General features: G+C 45.5%; 1 protein-coding gene across 3 annotated transcripts in view; it reads right to left on the bottom strand.

Annotated features, from left to right (window-relative positions):
* The window catches only part of RERE (arginine-glutamic acid dipeptide repeats), a 168130-nt gene that overhangs the window by 85050 nt on the left and 65336 nt on the right, over positions 1–17744 (bottom strand). For all 3 annotated transcript variants that reach the window (XM_042831792.1, XM_042831794.1, XM_042831793.1), the window contains exons 4-5: positions 2079–2184; positions 1065–1161 (exon numbers count right to left, since the gene is read on the bottom strand). In XM_042831792.1, the coding sequence (XP_042687726.1) occupies positions 1065–1161; positions 2079–2184 (203 nt within the window). The remainder of the gene's footprint in view (positions 1–1064; positions 1162–2078; positions 2185–17744) is intronic.

Raw genomic sequence — 17744 nt, 5'->3', positions numbered from 1 at the left:
AAACAGCAGGAACACAGAACTGAAGCTAGAATATCCCCATGGCAATTCCCCACACAGCTCAGTCTCTCCGTATTTAAATGACAATCAGATTCCCAAGGCTGGTTCCTTCAGGCCAGCCCACCTCCTGCTAACTCCTTTCCAAGCCCACTGATTTGACAAGGATGGCTGCATTCTGCAACACAAGGACTGTGCTGTGGCATCACACAGGATTACAGCACATCACTGGAATGTTTCAAGTTCATCAAACATCTTCTAATATGCAAATCAAACATTTCTTCCCCCCCTTGTAACAGAATTTGCTGCAAGTTTGTCTTTTAACAGCTTCAGCAAAGTGACTCTGAACAAAGAAAATGTCTCCAGATGGTCCTGGTGAAACACCATCTGAGCATTATTATCAGAGAGATTATTCAATTTGCATTCTGACAATATCCATGCACGTTTGGCACGCTGAAAATCTGCTAAAAATAATGCCTCATGATCCCTATTTGGCAACATGAAGTAATGGTGCATCCCTGTGCTCAGCCAAAGGTCAGCAACGTCAGTTCAGCTCTTAGTGGGCAAAGAGGGCAGCGACCCCCTGGGAAGGGGAGCGTGCAGGGAACAATGCAGGAGCCCATTACCTCCTGTCTGTGCAGCCAGCTTTTAATGGAGCTCTCAGCTGAGCTTCCACAATGACAAGCGCCTCAGAGCAAAGTCTTTAATGCAATTTATCAGGGCTGCATGCTAACAGTCACTTTCCAAAGAGACGCTATTGTTAATGGTGAAATCAAACACGGAGGAGGGAAGGGTAGTATTTCTGCAGGAGCTGGCAATAATCTAAATTTGCAATGATGGGAAACAATATCTTCTGAGCAACATTGATTAACTGGGATTAAAATGAGATTGTAGAATTACAGCTCCTTCTTGAACGAGAACAGATAACACAAGTTAATTACTGCAGGAGATGAGGAGAAAGCTGAGCAGTATGCTAATGATCCCCAACCAAAGCAGGAAAGGCTCCTCTCTCTCAGAAAGGTTTTTCTCATCCAGCTCACAGATGCTGCACCACTTCCTCTGCAGCTTACCTGAGGGCAGCAGCGTGGTAAGTGTCGACGTAGTCTGAAATGAAGAGCTCTCGGTTCTTGATAACTGGGTCTGTAATAACAAGCTCTCGTCCAGAGTCTGCCAGAAAGCAAAAACAAGAAACCTCAACACATCAGCTACAAACGGAAAGCATCCACCTTTACCATCTTGCAAGTGTTTCTCACAGCTCGAGGTCAGAGGATGCTCCTCAGACAGAACTCTCAGTGCTAGGATAGCAAACACTCCAATTGCTCTATGCAGCCTGCAAGGTAGGGAAATAACGTGGCACCCATTTTTGAAAGCCAATTTCCCTGCTGTATCTGAACCGCTGAAGGGAAGTTATGATCACTTTCTGACAATGTGTTTATAATCCCCATGTATGAAGTTGTAAAGAAATTAGTGAGTTAGGTTCGTGCAGCTTTTGCTTAAAGCACAGGCCAAATATCCTTCATGCCTCCAGAAAGGAGAAGATATGCTCAGTTTTATATTGTCACGTAGCAAAAAGATGCTGCGTTGCACATTTTAAGCATCAATTTTGTCATCGCTATTCACCTCAGAGTATCTTCAGAACCTTAACTGTTGCCTCAAGGAAATTCACCAATTACAGTAGAAATGTTATGTCTCCCCTAGAGGCAAGAGATAAATGACACTGGAATATGTACTTAAGTTTCCTCCCCTGCTGCTATTAAACCAAAGAACACAATTGTTTTTGCAGAGAGAAAAGCAGGAAACTCAACTAAGGTGCTACAAAGGATCCACTGCTGCATTCTATTCTCTAAGACTTTAGCATAGGACCATACAGTTTAAGTATATGTGAAACACATCCGATTATAGCTGTGGTTACAGGACTTACATTGGTTGGAACAAACAAGGCAAATAAACACCATCACCCATCTTCTAATGCCTGGTCCTCATCAGCAGTCTTTCCTTCACATCCATATGCAAAAGCATCACTGCTTTTCAGACTTAAAATTCAGAGAACAAGTAAAGGCCTTACTCTAGAGAGCCTAACTTACCATTCTCATTGTGTCTGTCCTGAACCAAATGCTGATAGACTGAATCTGGGACTTCAGACTGGCGATAGTACCATTTGACATTCATAAGGAGATGGTCCCGTTTACTCTGAAAAAGAAGGTCTAGAGGCATTACTAAAAAGGAAATCAGGCTGCATCTGACACAGTCTTCCAAAGTACAGCATTTCTTTTCACACTGATGAACGACTGAGGTGAGGCTCAAAAGGGAGGAAAGTAGACTTCTATGGCCAGGAAACAAGGGCAACATGCTTATGACAGACTGAATTTCAGAAGACAGGAACCTACTCCATTCTCACGCAGCTGTATCTCTGCATCAGACCAGAAATACAATGCATACATTCACAAAAACTAAACAAGAAAAGGAAGGGATCAGGAAAAAGGCTGGAACTTGTGGCCTCACGCAGCACAATCCCAGTCAGCTTGTTCCTACCAACCAGCCAGCCATACAGCCCGACACAGAGCACCAACACCAGCACAATTCAATGCCACCATACTTTACAGCTGCAACCAACAGACACTGAGGACAGATGGTTTCAGATTCCATCATAAAAGTTCCTTATTAACTCTCAGACACCAACAAACAGGAAACAGGATGCTGTCCTTCAACCCCAATAATTACAGGCTCCGACTCCCTGGAACATAAGTGGTACCAGATAGCCAACAGCAAAACTTGCATAAAACCGTATCTTCCCCAGGAGCACCTTCTGCTTTTGACCAACTAGCTATCAGTTCGTTGTTCTTAGGAGGAACCAAGCCTGAGTATCACTTCAAAGGAACATTTAAATCCAGTTACGACAGCTTGCTTCAGTCCATCTCTGATGCCCTTGCTAGTCACACTTCTTCCTGCTAATCCCAAACACCCAACGAGTCGGAGGGAGGCCTAAAGGGAAAGGGGCATCCCCAAAGAAAAGGAGGCAGCTGCACCACCGCTGGGCTCTGGGCCACAGCTCTCTGCATCACTCTGTTCTCACCCCTACCTCTCAGTTTGCTAATAGGTTACTGGGCCAGAAAGCTCTTACTGTTGTTCCTGTCCTCATCAGCCACGTTAGTGCAATATTTCCACCAATAACGCTCAATAAACACGAAAATCTTTCCACTACGTCCACATTCCTCGAAGCCTTTCATTAAAAACACGTGTAATGCCACACAAGAACTGCTAGTGGCAGCATTGTGCCAGACAAAATTACTGCATTACTCCAGCACACGTGCTGCTGTGCACAAAACGCTCTGGATCACACCAGATGCACTGAGGAAACCCCAACTTACTTCTGGGTGTTTAACAGCACATTTGCAGGCAAAGACAAAAAAAAAAACCAACAACTTGCCTAATGCACGGAAGAAATCAAACAGGCAAAGTCTGGAAGGCAGAAATGGTGCTGCACACCAAGGCTGAACAGAGCAGGATAGGCAGGGACAGCTTATACCCAGCAGGAGGACCCCAAGCTTCCATTCACCCCACTACAGCCCATTGCCTTTCAACAGCAGGCACTGGGAAGCACTGCAGAGGAGACCCAAACACTTGTGCATATGCAACCATGATGAAGGAAGACTACAAAACTCAGTTTTGTTGGGTTCTCTCCTAGCCAACAAGCCAATAAGCCTTCTTAAACCCACAACCTGAGCCTCCGTCAGCACACAGAGGTCTGTGGGTGCTGCCCTGAGGTGTCAGGCTGGTTATTTCACAAGGACGTGCACACAAAAGAGCAGGCAGGCCCTCACTCATCGAGTGTGACTGTGTTATTCGTGCCATTACACACTGACACTGCAGATAGCTGCACGTTGAATCCGGAATAGCAGAAACCACAAACAGCAAGAGCTTTCTTGTGTCTGTTTCAGCCCAAAATAGATTCCCGGTGCTACAGAACTCCCACCTGAATGAAAATAGTGCCCATTGCTGCAGTTCTCCACAAGAATTCACCTGGGGTCCTATTGCTGCTGCATCTGGCCTTTTTCCCTTCCCTCCCAGCTCCTTTTTTCTGCTTTAAGTATGCAGTTCTGGACATCCAACAAGATCAAGGCAAATCTGTAAATGGATTAAGGCATCCCTGCGCACAAACATCTGCTCAACCATTTACAAATCAAGGCCTCCTTTAAGGGTGCGGAGCGGAACTAAATCTTGCAGGTCCCCTTTAAAGCCACACACATACAGATTTCCACAGCATTTGCAACACCTCCAAGGTGCCAGTTTTCTTATAAAACACTTCAAAACAGAGCTCTGACACATTGCGCTTCACATCTGAAGAGATTTCATGTCCTCTCCCCGGCGTTACGAGTAACCAAAGCGTGCAAACGGTCGCAGATGTCCTGCAGATTCTCTCCGAGGGATTTGAGCAGCATCCTTCATTACTTGCCCTATTTAGCTACCATGCTCAATCACAACTAGCTTTGGAAGCAATACACCAAATGCTGGAGCTGACAGATGGGCGCGCTGGGGCCGGTGAGCAGGAGCTATTTCAAAGAAACAAACAGCAAAATGGAAACAAGGAAAAGAACATCTTTCCCTTCAAACGTGTTTTCATCGATTTTTTAACATGGGGAAAAAAGAAAACAGGATTAATTCTAAGCTACCAAGGGTCTTCATGTTATTGTAGTAGATGTTAAATATTTTAACAGCAACTTCAGTGATCAAAATAAATGTCTCATGCATTGTAGCATAAAGCTCTCATAGAATCTCCACTCAAAACCAGCTGAAATGAACAACTTAATTCATTTTTAACACTGCAGATTAACTCACTCCATTTGGGACAGTGTTTGCCCTCCCAGAAAACTATTTTCCCCCATGCAAACAGCTCTAGTTATGCCTCAAGACGCAGCACTGGCCTGCTCCACTCCCAGTGTAATTTGACTTCCTCCACTTATCGACCCGTGCAGCCGTCCCCGCTGAATCACTGCCTGCATTTCTGCTCCTGCTATACAAGTATTTCAACACTTACTCAATTCTGACATTTATTAATTTCCAGGAGGAGGGTGAGTGGTGGGGAATGGGGAGCAGTCGTGCCAGATCCCCTGGGCAGAGAGAGTGAGGGAACAGAGATGAGAACGCTGGGCAACGAGGAGCTACAGAAATACAGTGAGGGTCCCCTTCCTTCCCACTTTGCCACAGCCTGTGCAATGCCACGTTATCAGGGTATCTTCTAGGCTGCTTTCTAATTAAATAATAAGAAACCTGAACAGCTGTTTGTAAGCCGAGGAAATTCAGCTTGGAAATACAAAGGTCATTACTACAGATGAATGTTATTTTTGCAGCTTGATTATTTAATTTAGACACATGCACATTAACAGCTATCTCAATTACTTCTTGCAAGCGCAGTAGAAATGTCAAAAAGTGAGAGCTACCAACATGCTGCAAGAAGCAAATGCTGAATAGGAGCACTAAGCACGGCAACACGCTCCTCCATCCCCCAAACATGAGGACCCCTAAGCAGCCCTGCTCCGTCCTGCCCTCTTAACCTGAACCAACACAAAGCCCCGCAACCTTTAAGCCCCTGAGTGTTACCTAATGACTATTCCATCTACAAGAGCTTTTCTAATAGAAACATGCCTTGATGGCTTATCTCTGTGCACAAGGCAGGCCACAAAGCACGTCGGCTTGATTGAGCGCAGTAATGGCAGGCAGGAAATGAGAAGGCTTGGTTAAGCCACGGATAATCGATCAGTATTCAGTGAAGTGTGAGCTGAGAATAAGCTGCCTGGGGTATCAAATATTGCTGTTTGCAGGGTAAGGTCCCATTTCTGTGATCTATGTAGGAGAAAGAATAATTTATTGACAAAACAATATAGGATTTTTTTCCCCACAATGTCTTGCTCCTGACATTTTGCTATTGTTTACAGCAGGAATTTCTCTCCCGTCTCTTTTGTTCACAAGTTGAACAGACAAAACTGCTCCTAGGATTCATGAAATCACCTCGGCACTCTGGAAATTAATCCAGTCTTGTATACAAATATCTGTGAGATGGAGAACAGGTCTCACGCTCTCCTTCCCTGAATCCTGCCTGTTCCACTCAGCTGTGTGCTGCACATGCAGCCCTGCGGCAGGGAGCACAGCTCTGAGGCTCCGAGCTGCTCTGCTTTCCTGGGAATGCTATTTGGTCTATCAAGTTTGAAGCAGAACAGTTTGCAATCATGTAAAGCAGTATGGACAGGTTATTTGTAGGCAGGTGATTCCTGCAGAAGGAAGGAGGGGGGGAGCAGACAGGCCCAGACGCACACCTGTAAATCTCAGACTGCACGTATACCTCATGCATGCATGTAAGCACAAACCAGCCATTATCTTGCCTACATCTTTGTGTAACAGCAAATCAGAGACTTTTTGTAAAGTCAAAAACAGCCTTAACACATAATTCGTAACAGCCTGCAAGGCTGTGCTTAGAGCCCTACGGGGAGGTGGACGCGTGGCCAGAACCTCCGCACCCAGCTACCAGGGCTGGAGCCTTTGTGAAAACACCAGGTGATGTGTTACTTAGCCGCATGCTAATTCACAGGAGCTGCCATATGTTGTCTCCTAGCGTGGGTGGTTTGGCATTATAGTTGCCAGACTCTTGAAAAAAAAGAAAAGTAAAAAGCTACAGCCTTCAAAAGAAGCATAAAAGAAGCATCCCATCACAACTCACTGTGATACGACAGGTTCTGGTGGGTTGGCTATAGCAGTCACAAGGCAGGAATGCCAGGACATCAACGACAGACGGGAGAAGATGAGAAAGAGCCCTCAGAAGCAGCCTGACAAATAGCAGTGGAAGATGGCACTGGCCTTAGTGAGTTAAGTGGTGAAATCTGTCTCCTAAGGATGTAGGTCAGCACGGCATTTCATGGCGCTTCAGCTAGATGTGCTTTTAAGACAAAGCTCAGCAAATCGAGCTCTGAAAGCATTTCCTCTTCCCTCTTCTGTCTGCTCATCACAGCCCTGCCTCCCCTCCACCCAAAACTTTTACTGAAAAAAAAAAAAAAATCAGTACAGAATTGAAGTTATCAACCTCTCTTAATTTTATTTAGTGCTGCTCATAAATCATCCCCTCCCCCACAATTTCTGCTTCCCAGACGTCAAAAGCATCCTGAAACAATTAAGCCAAAAATCAAGCCCAGTCAGCCAAGAGCCAATACAGAGTTAATACTAAACCAAAACATAACCGGCACCGTGCAAAACCTGCCTCTAGCTTCTTCAGACATCCCTGGCAGCAAAGTCCTGTGCAAACCCCTGCACGTGGCAATATGCAAACCCCAGGCCTGCTGGGCAGCTCCCCAGGTGCCCAAATTCACCCTGATAGAAACAGGACCACGAAGGAAAAGAACTCCTAACAATGCACTTCTCTAAGATAATCCTCTCCATCCATGAGAGCCTCATGCCCCAAGAGCCAGAAGCAGACCTGCAGAGCATCGTCCTTCACGTACCTTCATCTCTTCTCCTGCTAATTGTTTTCTCCCCCTTTTGAAAACAATGTCCTGTAATCATTTGCTTACAAATGAACGCCAAGGGGATGCATATCAGCAATTCCCCCTAACGCTGAGGCTGACATCAATCACAGCCTCTGTGGATTAGGTGCCATATGAAAGGGAAGCAAAGAACAGATGAGAATACCATGAGGCAAATCGCTGTTCCTCGCCAGGACCAAAGCCCAAGCAGAACAACAGCTCTAATGAGATATGTGCCATGAACCAAGTAAAAGTTGTGTCTGTCTGTGTGAATCTTGGAAAAATAACCAAAAAAAAAAAAAACCAAGTCTGAAACAGCAAACAGGAACAGTGTGCTTACACTTCACTATTTAGAATGTGGTGAAAGAATAGGTAGCTACCTAAAATCATACCCTCTGATAACACTTCTTAAAGGTACAGGGCCATTAAAATAAAACAAAGTGTCTTGCTGTTTACTGAGGCTCAAGACCAAAGAGAAATATGCCAAAAATCAACTGTGTAAATTACTGGTCCACATTAGCTAATTGCTTTCAGAACAACATAGATTAGCATGTGTAAAAACAATCTGTGCAGTTATATTCTAACACATGCAAACCAGAACTGGACAAAATGGAGCTGGGGGTACCTGAAAACTGGGACCAGATGGCCAGTGGGGCCCAAACAAGAACCTTAATTTGCACTTGCATTTCTTCCTCACCTTCACCTCTCAATATTAATACCACCATCCCTATTTCCAGCTGGTGGTCAAAACAGAGGATCGGAAACCAGCACACCTACATTCCCCAACACATCAAGCTTCAGAGATTAAATACACACTATTAAACATATATATTTGTTCATAGGCTTTTAAGAGCTGAACAATCCAGAAAACCAAACTGCCTCGTCCGGGTTTTCAAGGAGAAAAGAACATGACTCACCTCAGGTAACGACCACAGGCCATTTGTGCATCTTAAATAAACTGCAGTATTTTATCCACAAACTTTTGTGCTTTACTGGAAACAAAGTGCTGCTTACTGTGGCAAGACCAAGCAAGTTCCCTGTTTACCTACAAATGGAACACACTTATGGGCACCACCGCCATTAAAACCTCAGAGCAATTCTAACTGAGGAGAGATAATTTCATCTTGTGGGGAAAAAAAAGCAGCGGTTACACTTGGAAACTCACATGCTTAAAATAAAACTACCGTAAGATGTTCCGTGAAGGTTCTGGGTCACTGCTTACTACCTCATTTAATCCCTTTGTGGTATCTTTCTGCTCCGTTTCCCTTTTATGTTCTCTGAATCCCATCTGTGGTTCACGGTGTCAGATGAGCTGAGAAGGGCATCAGTAACCGCCCTGTTACAGCACAGCTCCCCACAAACAGCCTGCCAGGGCTGGATGACGGCGTGGCCGCATGGTTTTTCCCCTTTATAAAAGCTTCTTTGCTTCAAAACACTTCTTTCCCACACCGACTGCTCCTTTTGGGGAAAAGGAGTGGCTGGCTGTCTATGCCAGTGAGTCCTGGCCAGCCAAGCGTTCGTGTGGTTTGTATGAACGTGGAGCAGCCACAGCCATGAGGCACAGCACAGCTTTGAGCTCCTGGAGCCCAGGGGGATCCATTGGGTCTGCTGGGCCTCTCGGTCTGCTCCCAGCTTGCTGGGCCTCCTCCCAGGCCTGCTGGTCCTGCTCACCCACTGAACATCACCCCACTCTCACACTGAACACACCTCAGCTGTTAATTCTACACACAGCACGAAAACTCCATACCAAACAAACAAACAAGCCACAAACAGGGGCGTGAATTCATCAATAGGCCATAACAAAAAGCAGCCACTGCAGAAAGCAGGTTTTGATAGCAGCATCTGTCTGCTGCTTCCACAAAGCAACGTGTTTCTTGCAGCAGATCTGGCAGTGGATTGATGGCAGCCCTCCTTTCCACACGGCCCTGTTAGCATTGGCATTGCTGCACAGCACGTCGTACATCACATCCTCTGTGTCAGGCATAACAAGCAAACAGTTACCTGACAACTAATGGCATTACAAATGCATTTAACTAATCGTTGGATATATGCCGTGGTAATTAAACACCATTAAGGATTTTTTTTCTTCTTTAAAGCATTATCCTAAAGAAAAGCAATATTGAAATGAAGACAGCACTCAGAGCGTGCCTGACATTTGCCATTAAATGTCATTGATAGTGGATGGTTCACACCTAATTGCTGAGCAGCACCAGCCGCAGCATCCCTCACTTCCATTAAAGGCAGCACCACGCAGCGGTGGGCCTGTTTGATGTCATCCTATACAGTTTAAACAGATTTCTCACCTTTTAAATATCAAGGGGCCACATTTTCCTTAACACCTCTCTAAGGGGTTTGCCTTTCAACCAGGAGATACCAAGAGCTGCAAGGATAAAACAATCAGAAGACAGTTTACTCTGCAAACCCAGCGCAGGGCAGGAACAGTCGCAGGGCTGTTAAAATATCACCTCGCTGTCTGGGGAATGTTATGACAGAGGAAACATTAAAGCACCTCTGCAATCCGGCTCACCGTGGCAGCAGGCTGGCTTTTAAAATTATATAAAACATGGTAAAAAAGGGCTGATCAGCAGAGTCTCGTGATGACTACTTCACCACACAATCAAAAGCTGCTACGGAGAAGAAACAAAGTGTATTTGGAACACGAATGCATGAAAGTAAATGTTTCCTTGTGCAGATTCTGGGAGGATGCAAACATCTGTTTATGACATGGTCAGTTATTTAAATGCTTACATCCCCTAGGAAGCTGCACCTAGCGTATGCTGCTCTAGAAAAAGCTGACATTTTAGACCAGAAAAAAACCACACATTTCATGTATTAGCATTCAGAGATGGGCTGATAAACAAGGTCACACCATCACCTTAATGAAAATCACAGGGTCAGGAATGACTGTGAAATAAAGCAGAGCAGCTATTCAGGAGAGCCAAACAGCAGCCCTAAAGGATGCTCACAGTGCAGAAGACATGACTGCACCTCTCTGCCAGTGAGTTACAATAGACAGCTGCTATCTGCCACTCCATCAGTACCTAGCATCAGCAACACAATACCTCATATTTTTTTCTTTGCATTTGTATGTAAATCAGTACTAAATAAATACACCCCAAGCCAGATCCACAGGCTACAATCTAATCTAAACCAGTAGATTGGAAAGATGCCCTCCATTCATCTGGAAATAGCTCGATATTGAAAATGCTAAAATCAGACCTAACTACACCAGAGGACAAATGGATGTGTTCACCTGCTACGAGAGGAAAACGCTCAAAGGAAAAGTTGGGAGAGGGATACAAAGCAGAAAACCTTTTTTCGGGTGCTGAAAGTCACGTGTGACCAGACAGACAGATGAAGCAAGATAGGAGTTAATCTGAAATAAGACTTCTTTTTAAACACACCGTACGCACACCAGACACCATCTGCACCCTCATTGGAGCTAAGATTAAAGTGAATGCAGACAGCCAAGCTAATAACTATTCTAAAGCTAATAATTCGTCTTGGGCAATATAATCTGTAGAGCACTATAACAACCAAAGCTGCTAACAGCTTCCTTTCCAAACCAGTCAAGGTGCTATTTCAGAAGGGAAGTGCTTTGAGAACTACTGGCAGTTCCATAAACCATTCCGTCCCCCTACAGAACTCAAACCAATTTATACCAGAGCCATGAGACAGAACCCATCTTCCTCAGACCCAAATACCCTTGACTCAGAAATCAGCACATATGGTTACTGGAAGTTTACACCTCTCGCATTTTTGTAGGCACAAGGATTTACACGAGGCATCTCATCCCTGCCCACTTCTGTTAAGAAATGACACTGAAAACAACAGGACACCTAATAAAGAATTCTGTGCACAGCATCACCCACAACTGCAGAACCCGGCAGAGCAGTTTACAAAAAGAAAAGTCACATAAAATGAAATAAACCACCCCTACCAACTAACACTAAAACTTATTAAGGAAATTAACAATGAAGCCTTATTTGACCGTTTTGGAGGTGGCTCATCATTTAGCTCACTTTCCTTTTACCAAACACAATTTTCTCAGCACGCCTCACAAAATCGTTTTGGAAAGGCACCACCAGCTCAGCTCTTCCAATTGCACGACAGGAGTCTCACCTGAAAAGGGAATCAGAGATCATACAGCAAAACTGGATGCCCTTCCCCTCTCTGACACATACATTAGAGGGCAAAGCCTATTTAAAAACAATATTAAAGAATATATTTGAGAAACTTGTGCAACTGCCCTGTTTTGGCCATTTCACCTTCCTGCTTTGTCCTTATTTGCTTGTAGCACGTAACAGGGCACATGCCACATGCTCTAAGGCTCAGAGATCTGCAGGAATGCTGCTGGGGCCTCCTGTGCTACTTGCAAAGAGAGGGAGAGGAAAAGAGGAAAGTCCCTGCTCAGCAGGAGCCTGACCTAGAAGGCCTGCAGCCACCTGAGCGCTCCTTACCTGGGCACAGGGAAATAAAATATTCATGCCCTGGCTCCAGCTACACTGTGACAAGCCATTTTCCAACACTTACATTCCTGTGAACTACAGCACCCATCCTACAAGTGATTTTCAACGAGCACGGTAATAAATGGATCTTTAATATGGTGCACTATTAGCTCAAATTTAAATATTTACTATGCGGTTTGCATATTTCATGTGTGAGCATGCTCCAGAGACTCCCTCAGCTGCTTGTTTTCCTGGTCCACCATTTTTGGTGGCACCCACAGCAGAATTGCTTCAATCCACCCAATGCCAAAAGGCACCAGCACCAAACTGAGCTCCTGCTCAGCCCTGGGAGCAAGGGGACGCCCTGATAGGTGACACATGGCTGCACCATGACGGCTGCAGCGGACAGATGAAAGATTCATGGTGGTATTTTACCACAGCTCGCTGAATTTTGTACTTTGGGACACAAAGGTTTTTGCTTCAAGGCTCAAACTGCTTCCCAAGTCCAACAGCTTACACTGTTCTGTTCTGTTCCACATCTGGAAGGATGCTCTGTGGGCTCAGGGAAGCACGCAAACAGCGGCTGAATTCAGGGCACCATTCTGAAAGATTTCCTTACAATCTGCCATAACTAATGCAGGGAAGCACTCGATCACAGTCTACACAGCCCATAATAATATCCTTTGATCAGAAGCACAGCACTGGGAGCAAGAATCCCTACGCTTTCGAGCAATTTTGCAATACAAACATGCAAAACATTACAACCCATCAGGGCCAGAACAGCAACACCTTGAAATAATGGCTTCTTTTCAAACAACAGCTCTCAATCCTTCCAGCACCGAGGGAATGCCTTCCTGCCATGCACTGCACACACTGTGTGCTATTACATAGCGTGCACCTTGCTAGGTCCTAAGGTTCAGACATATCAAAGCACCTAAAGGACCTAATTGCCTCTTTTCTCCCTTTCCCTTTTTTTTTCTTTTTTTCCTCTCCTTAAACAAGAAGAATATGAAAGCAGATTCTGAAGCTGGTCCTTGTTAGCAAGCCCATTTTCATCTCTTTAAGCTCAAAGAGAGTAATTCCCTTGAAAATTGTCACAGCATTTTGGCAATCCATAAAGAGGAAGTTCAACAGCCTTAGGTCACCAATCATAACTACAGCAGATACAGAGCATAAATTACGTCTTAATATTTCACAGTAGTGAATCGTGTATATTCTTTTATCTTAATTACTTGATTCTTTCTATAAATCAAATATTCCAGACGGGTTCGCAGCCAGTAGGGTGTAAACAGCTGCAATCCCTTTCTCTTGAGCATTCCTCCTCCATCCCCTTCCTTTGGTGCAAGTGCCACATTAACTGTTCTTCCCACCACCGTTTTACTGGTGCAAGTGGCCTCACTCTACCCAAGACACTTCCACCCATGAAGCTGCCTATGCTTTATGCAGCAGATAGAGCTGCTCTACCATTTCTTAGATCCTCCACGCACTTCACACAGACACATTTTACACTAACTCATGCACACAGACTTCCTAAGATGATCACACTCACTATAGTGCGAGCACTTGGGTGTCACTAAGCTATTTGAGCAAAGTTCATCTGAATCAGACATCACTGGCATTGTGACTGCAAGTCACAGCAGAAGGGATGGATCATTTCCTCCCCCAGTCATCAGTATGAGACATTGCCAGCAACAGCACCTTTAAAATTCAGCGTTGCGAGGAACTAAATTCATTATTTGACCTGCCAAACCCCTCACACTGGCTGTGACTGGTAATGAATCCACTTCATGGAAACCTTAACTGTAAAAGAGAGAGCAAACAACACTGCACAAATACTGCGCTGCAAATGTTCCAAGAGCAAGACCCTGAAGTTCAGCAGCCTCACTGATATGTCTTATAGGAAAAGATCTGTAAACAGAACAAGCCTCCTTACAGCTGCTAGTCAGGTCTTATTTACAGCACCCCAGGACACAGCCTGCTGTGCTGCTCCTATTAATTGCTTCCAGCAAGGATGCCAAGTGCACACCAAGATCAGGACACAGGGTTTCCCCCTGGAGTGAGGCTTGTCACCCTTTCCTGTGAGCTCTGAGAACTTCCAGACAGCTCCAGGACATCAGGGTGCACTTCACGCTCCTGCAGACAACTACTGAGCACAGCACCACTCTCACAGTGCCTTACCTTGAAAGATGGCCCTTACATTTAGACAGGTTTCTGCTCTCTTTGATGCTGTAATTACAATCAGCATTTTACTACTGGAAAAAAGGAAGTTCTCCAACTCAAAGGAAAACATTGTTTGTTTTGCACAGCTTCCCTTGGGTGTATCAACAGTACCTCCAGGTGCATGGATTAAGAGAAGCTTTACAGAACAACACAGCTTGTGTATTTTCCACAAGGAAAGAGCTCAAATTTAAGATTCACTCAGCAACAATTTTTTTTTTTTTGACGTTTATTTTAATACCTTTGCATTGCTTTTATCTTCACACTGTGCCAATAAACAGGACCTTGAAGGACACGGGTTATAAAAAGAAAAGCAAAACAAACCAGAAGTTCCGCTTTGACAGCAGAGCAGGATACTTTACGTGCTGCTAATTTAATTAAGAGGTTTTTCTCCTTTTAAATACCCTCCAATGGCCCAAAACGAACGCAGGCTGATTTAAAAATCAATCATTTTAATCAAAATTACAAGTTCAAATTCTCCCTGGATTGGTGCTCAGTGACTACAGAGTCAAAAACGCACATCCATCACGTGCTTTCCTCTTCCTTGCTCCAAGTCCCAGGCGGGGAGAAGAACGGGTTACCTCATGCACACAGCACACGAGCATTTCAGGCTGTGCAGCCAGGCAGCCATGCCCTGCACCCCATCTGTGCTTTCCACACAGGCCCCAGGTAGAATCTTCCAGGGTCACCAGGCAGAGCTGGCCTGGTGCATCTCACAGGTGCAGCACGAGAGGAGAGCTGCTGCCTCCTGCCACCCACAGCAGCCACACAGAGAGCAGCTCTGCTGTTCTCCTTACCCTGTGCCAGCATTTCTGCTCCTCACACCAGCAGCCAGATTCAGGCCCATCTGAAGACCTTCCCCAGCGTTTTCTAACAGCACCAAATCAACGCCCTGCGACACAACCTGAAATCTACAGAGAACAGCCCAAATAATCACCGCCTTTAAGAGACTCACTCTGCACCACGATCACACAGCAAGAGTGGGGCAGCACCTGGGAACAGCCCCTCACAGCAGGGATGGGAAGGAAGCAGTGGGCAGCACAGAGCAGGTGCCCAGCACGTACCTGCTGCCAAGCAACGCCCAGCAGAGGGACCACAGCCAGATCCTTATGGGCACAGCCAGCACCACACAGAGCCACAAACACACAGCTGTGCTGCCCAGGGCCGGAGGGAAACACGCAGCCAAGTGACATCTTCGTGTCCCCCAGCAACAGCCAAGCAAGCAGGAGGGCTGGGATGCACTAAGATGTAGCCATCACAGTGACATCTCCCCTTCCCTACGGAAAACCGTTTCGAAAGAGGGAAAACAAATTTCCCTTAATGAATTATCTTCACGGGCTCATGAAGCATAACAATGTATCTTTGGAGACTGAGCAGGGACACAGCGCTCAAGTACCCCCAAATGACCAGAGAGAAAATTTCCAACTGCGATAATCCTAAAGGTCAGAAGCGTTATTAAACATGACAGATGCCCTCACTATTCAACACCAGAGGACACGGCTAAATTTGTTCTAGTTCCATCTTCTCTTGCTACATGTAAAGCAGCAAATGAACCATTTAATGCATATTTAAAAAAAAAAAAAAAAAGAAATAACGTTTTGTCTCTCTCCATGTTTTAAGATGACAACTGCTGATTTATTTAGCAGACAATTATCTCACTCTCAGGTGCAGGAAATAAGCTTCACTCTGCTACAAGGGAACGAGGCAGTGCAAAAGGAGAAGGTGCTGAGGACTGCACCGTTGTGAGAAATGCCTTCAGAATCTGAAAGCACGGCCCAGTCAGATGCACAGAGGAACCACTTCTGTCCTCGTACCTGCAGCCAAGCCACTGCTTTCATACGATGCGCGACATTGTAGGGAATGGGGCATGGGGAGCATTAATGGGATTTATTTCCATCGCTCCTTCCTTCTTCCCTTTCTACTTTTAAATTAAGAAAAATAAGAATAGCAATTTTGCAAGGTGAGCATGGCATTCCACGATGACATTCAACCCTATTTTGGTCCCTGCTGTTCTCACAACTGCCCTTCCTGCTCTACGCAGGAGTCAGCTCTCAAAAGCCAGCAGCTTCACCCCGACAGGCAGCAATTCATGGCATCACTGGTTTGCTCTGAGCTCACCATGTTCTCCCTTTGGGGGTACCTGCAGCCTGTGCCCTCAGCTGCCCGCTGGTGCAGAACATGCAGGGTGAGTGCATGAAAAAATGGGTTATTCTCCAGGATTATTTCTTTTCCCCATATGTAACCCATAAATGGTACAGCCTGGATTTCAGTTGTACGGAGCGTGGGCAGATGGAGGGGAATGGTGGAAGAGCTGGATTCGAGCCCTAAAACCACGTACAGACAGTCCTCACTCCCAGCTGTTTAATCCTTGTTCTCAACAGTGTTCCCATCTGCCCGAAACCCCAAACGTGAACGCTGTCTCCCCTTCCAAAAGGCAATGATGCTGTTGTGACACAGGACACCACTCCACAGGAAATGAATCCGGTTGCAGTGGGGCACTGCATTGTGAAATCTATGCAGGAAAAAAAACAACACAACAGAAAACCCCCAAAAATCCTCAAAAATCCTCTTGACTTGACAATATAATGCCATGGATGGAGACAGAGATGGCTGCCAGCACAGCACAGCTCTGTGAGCAGCTCTGCAGCCCAAGACATGCTGGCTCAGCTCCTGCAGGAGAGCCAGGCTCTGCCCTGCCTTCAGAAAGCAGACAACAGGAGCAAGAACGCTGCTTTATTTTTCTATCAAGTTCAGTGCACATTAACCCCCAAACCCAGAGCAGCCTCCCTCTTCTTTCTACAGCTCAACCCCAGCTGAAAGGCATTCCCAACAGCTTGCTAATTTAACACCCCAAAGGCAAGCAAATCAATTCGGCACTTAAGAACAGCCTGATGCTACACACACACTTTTTGTTACCAGGATGTGAGGAGCCCTCACCCTACTGCACTGCACAGCTCCAATCTGTGCAAAAATCCCAAGTGTCATCTGGGCAAAAGCGAATCACAAATCTATCGAGGAGCATTTTAAAAGGGAAGGGAATTATCAAAATGGATTCATATGCATCTGGAATGATTTAAATACAAAATGCCCAGCAAATCTCCCCGCTCCGCTGACAAATCACCAGCTGAGGTAAATCCCAGATAATGAAACATTGCAAGAAAGGCTCTATTTAATAATTTAGCTCCTGTCAAGGAGTTTGTATTGATTCTTGTTTTCAGCACAGGGAGAGAATGTTATCTTCAGCCTTACAGCTCAATGACAGCATCAGTGAATTTAATCACCGTGCAGCTCCTGCCATGCAATCCTTAAACTGTCACCTCTGATTCTCCATCATTCCTCGCTGCTCCCCTCCGAGCCCCCCACGCCCACATTTTCATACTAATCTCCTGCCCCACGCGTGCCCCTCTGTAATCACAGCAGCATTTCAATCTGCTCCACATTAGACCTAACAGCCAATCTCATTTGCAGTCTAAATTCTGGAGCTTAAATAATTCAGTGCTCCTTCAAACGTCTCACCCATCCGTCCGCCTCCCGGCAGCGCGCAGCCCGGTGCCCTGCAGCGCCCAGGGTGAGCGCA

The sequence above is a fragment of the Centrocercus urophasianus genome, unplaced genomic scaffold (assembly GCF_019232065.1).
Source record: "Centrocercus urophasianus isolate 14NV4802_14NV808 unplaced genomic scaffold, USGS_Curo_1.0 seq_36, whole genome shotgun sequence".
NCBI classification, from domain to species: Eukaryota; Metazoa; Chordata; class Aves; order Galliformes; family Phasianidae; genus Centrocercus; species Centrocercus urophasianus.
This window is presented reverse-complemented; position numbering and strand designations above follow the sequence as displayed.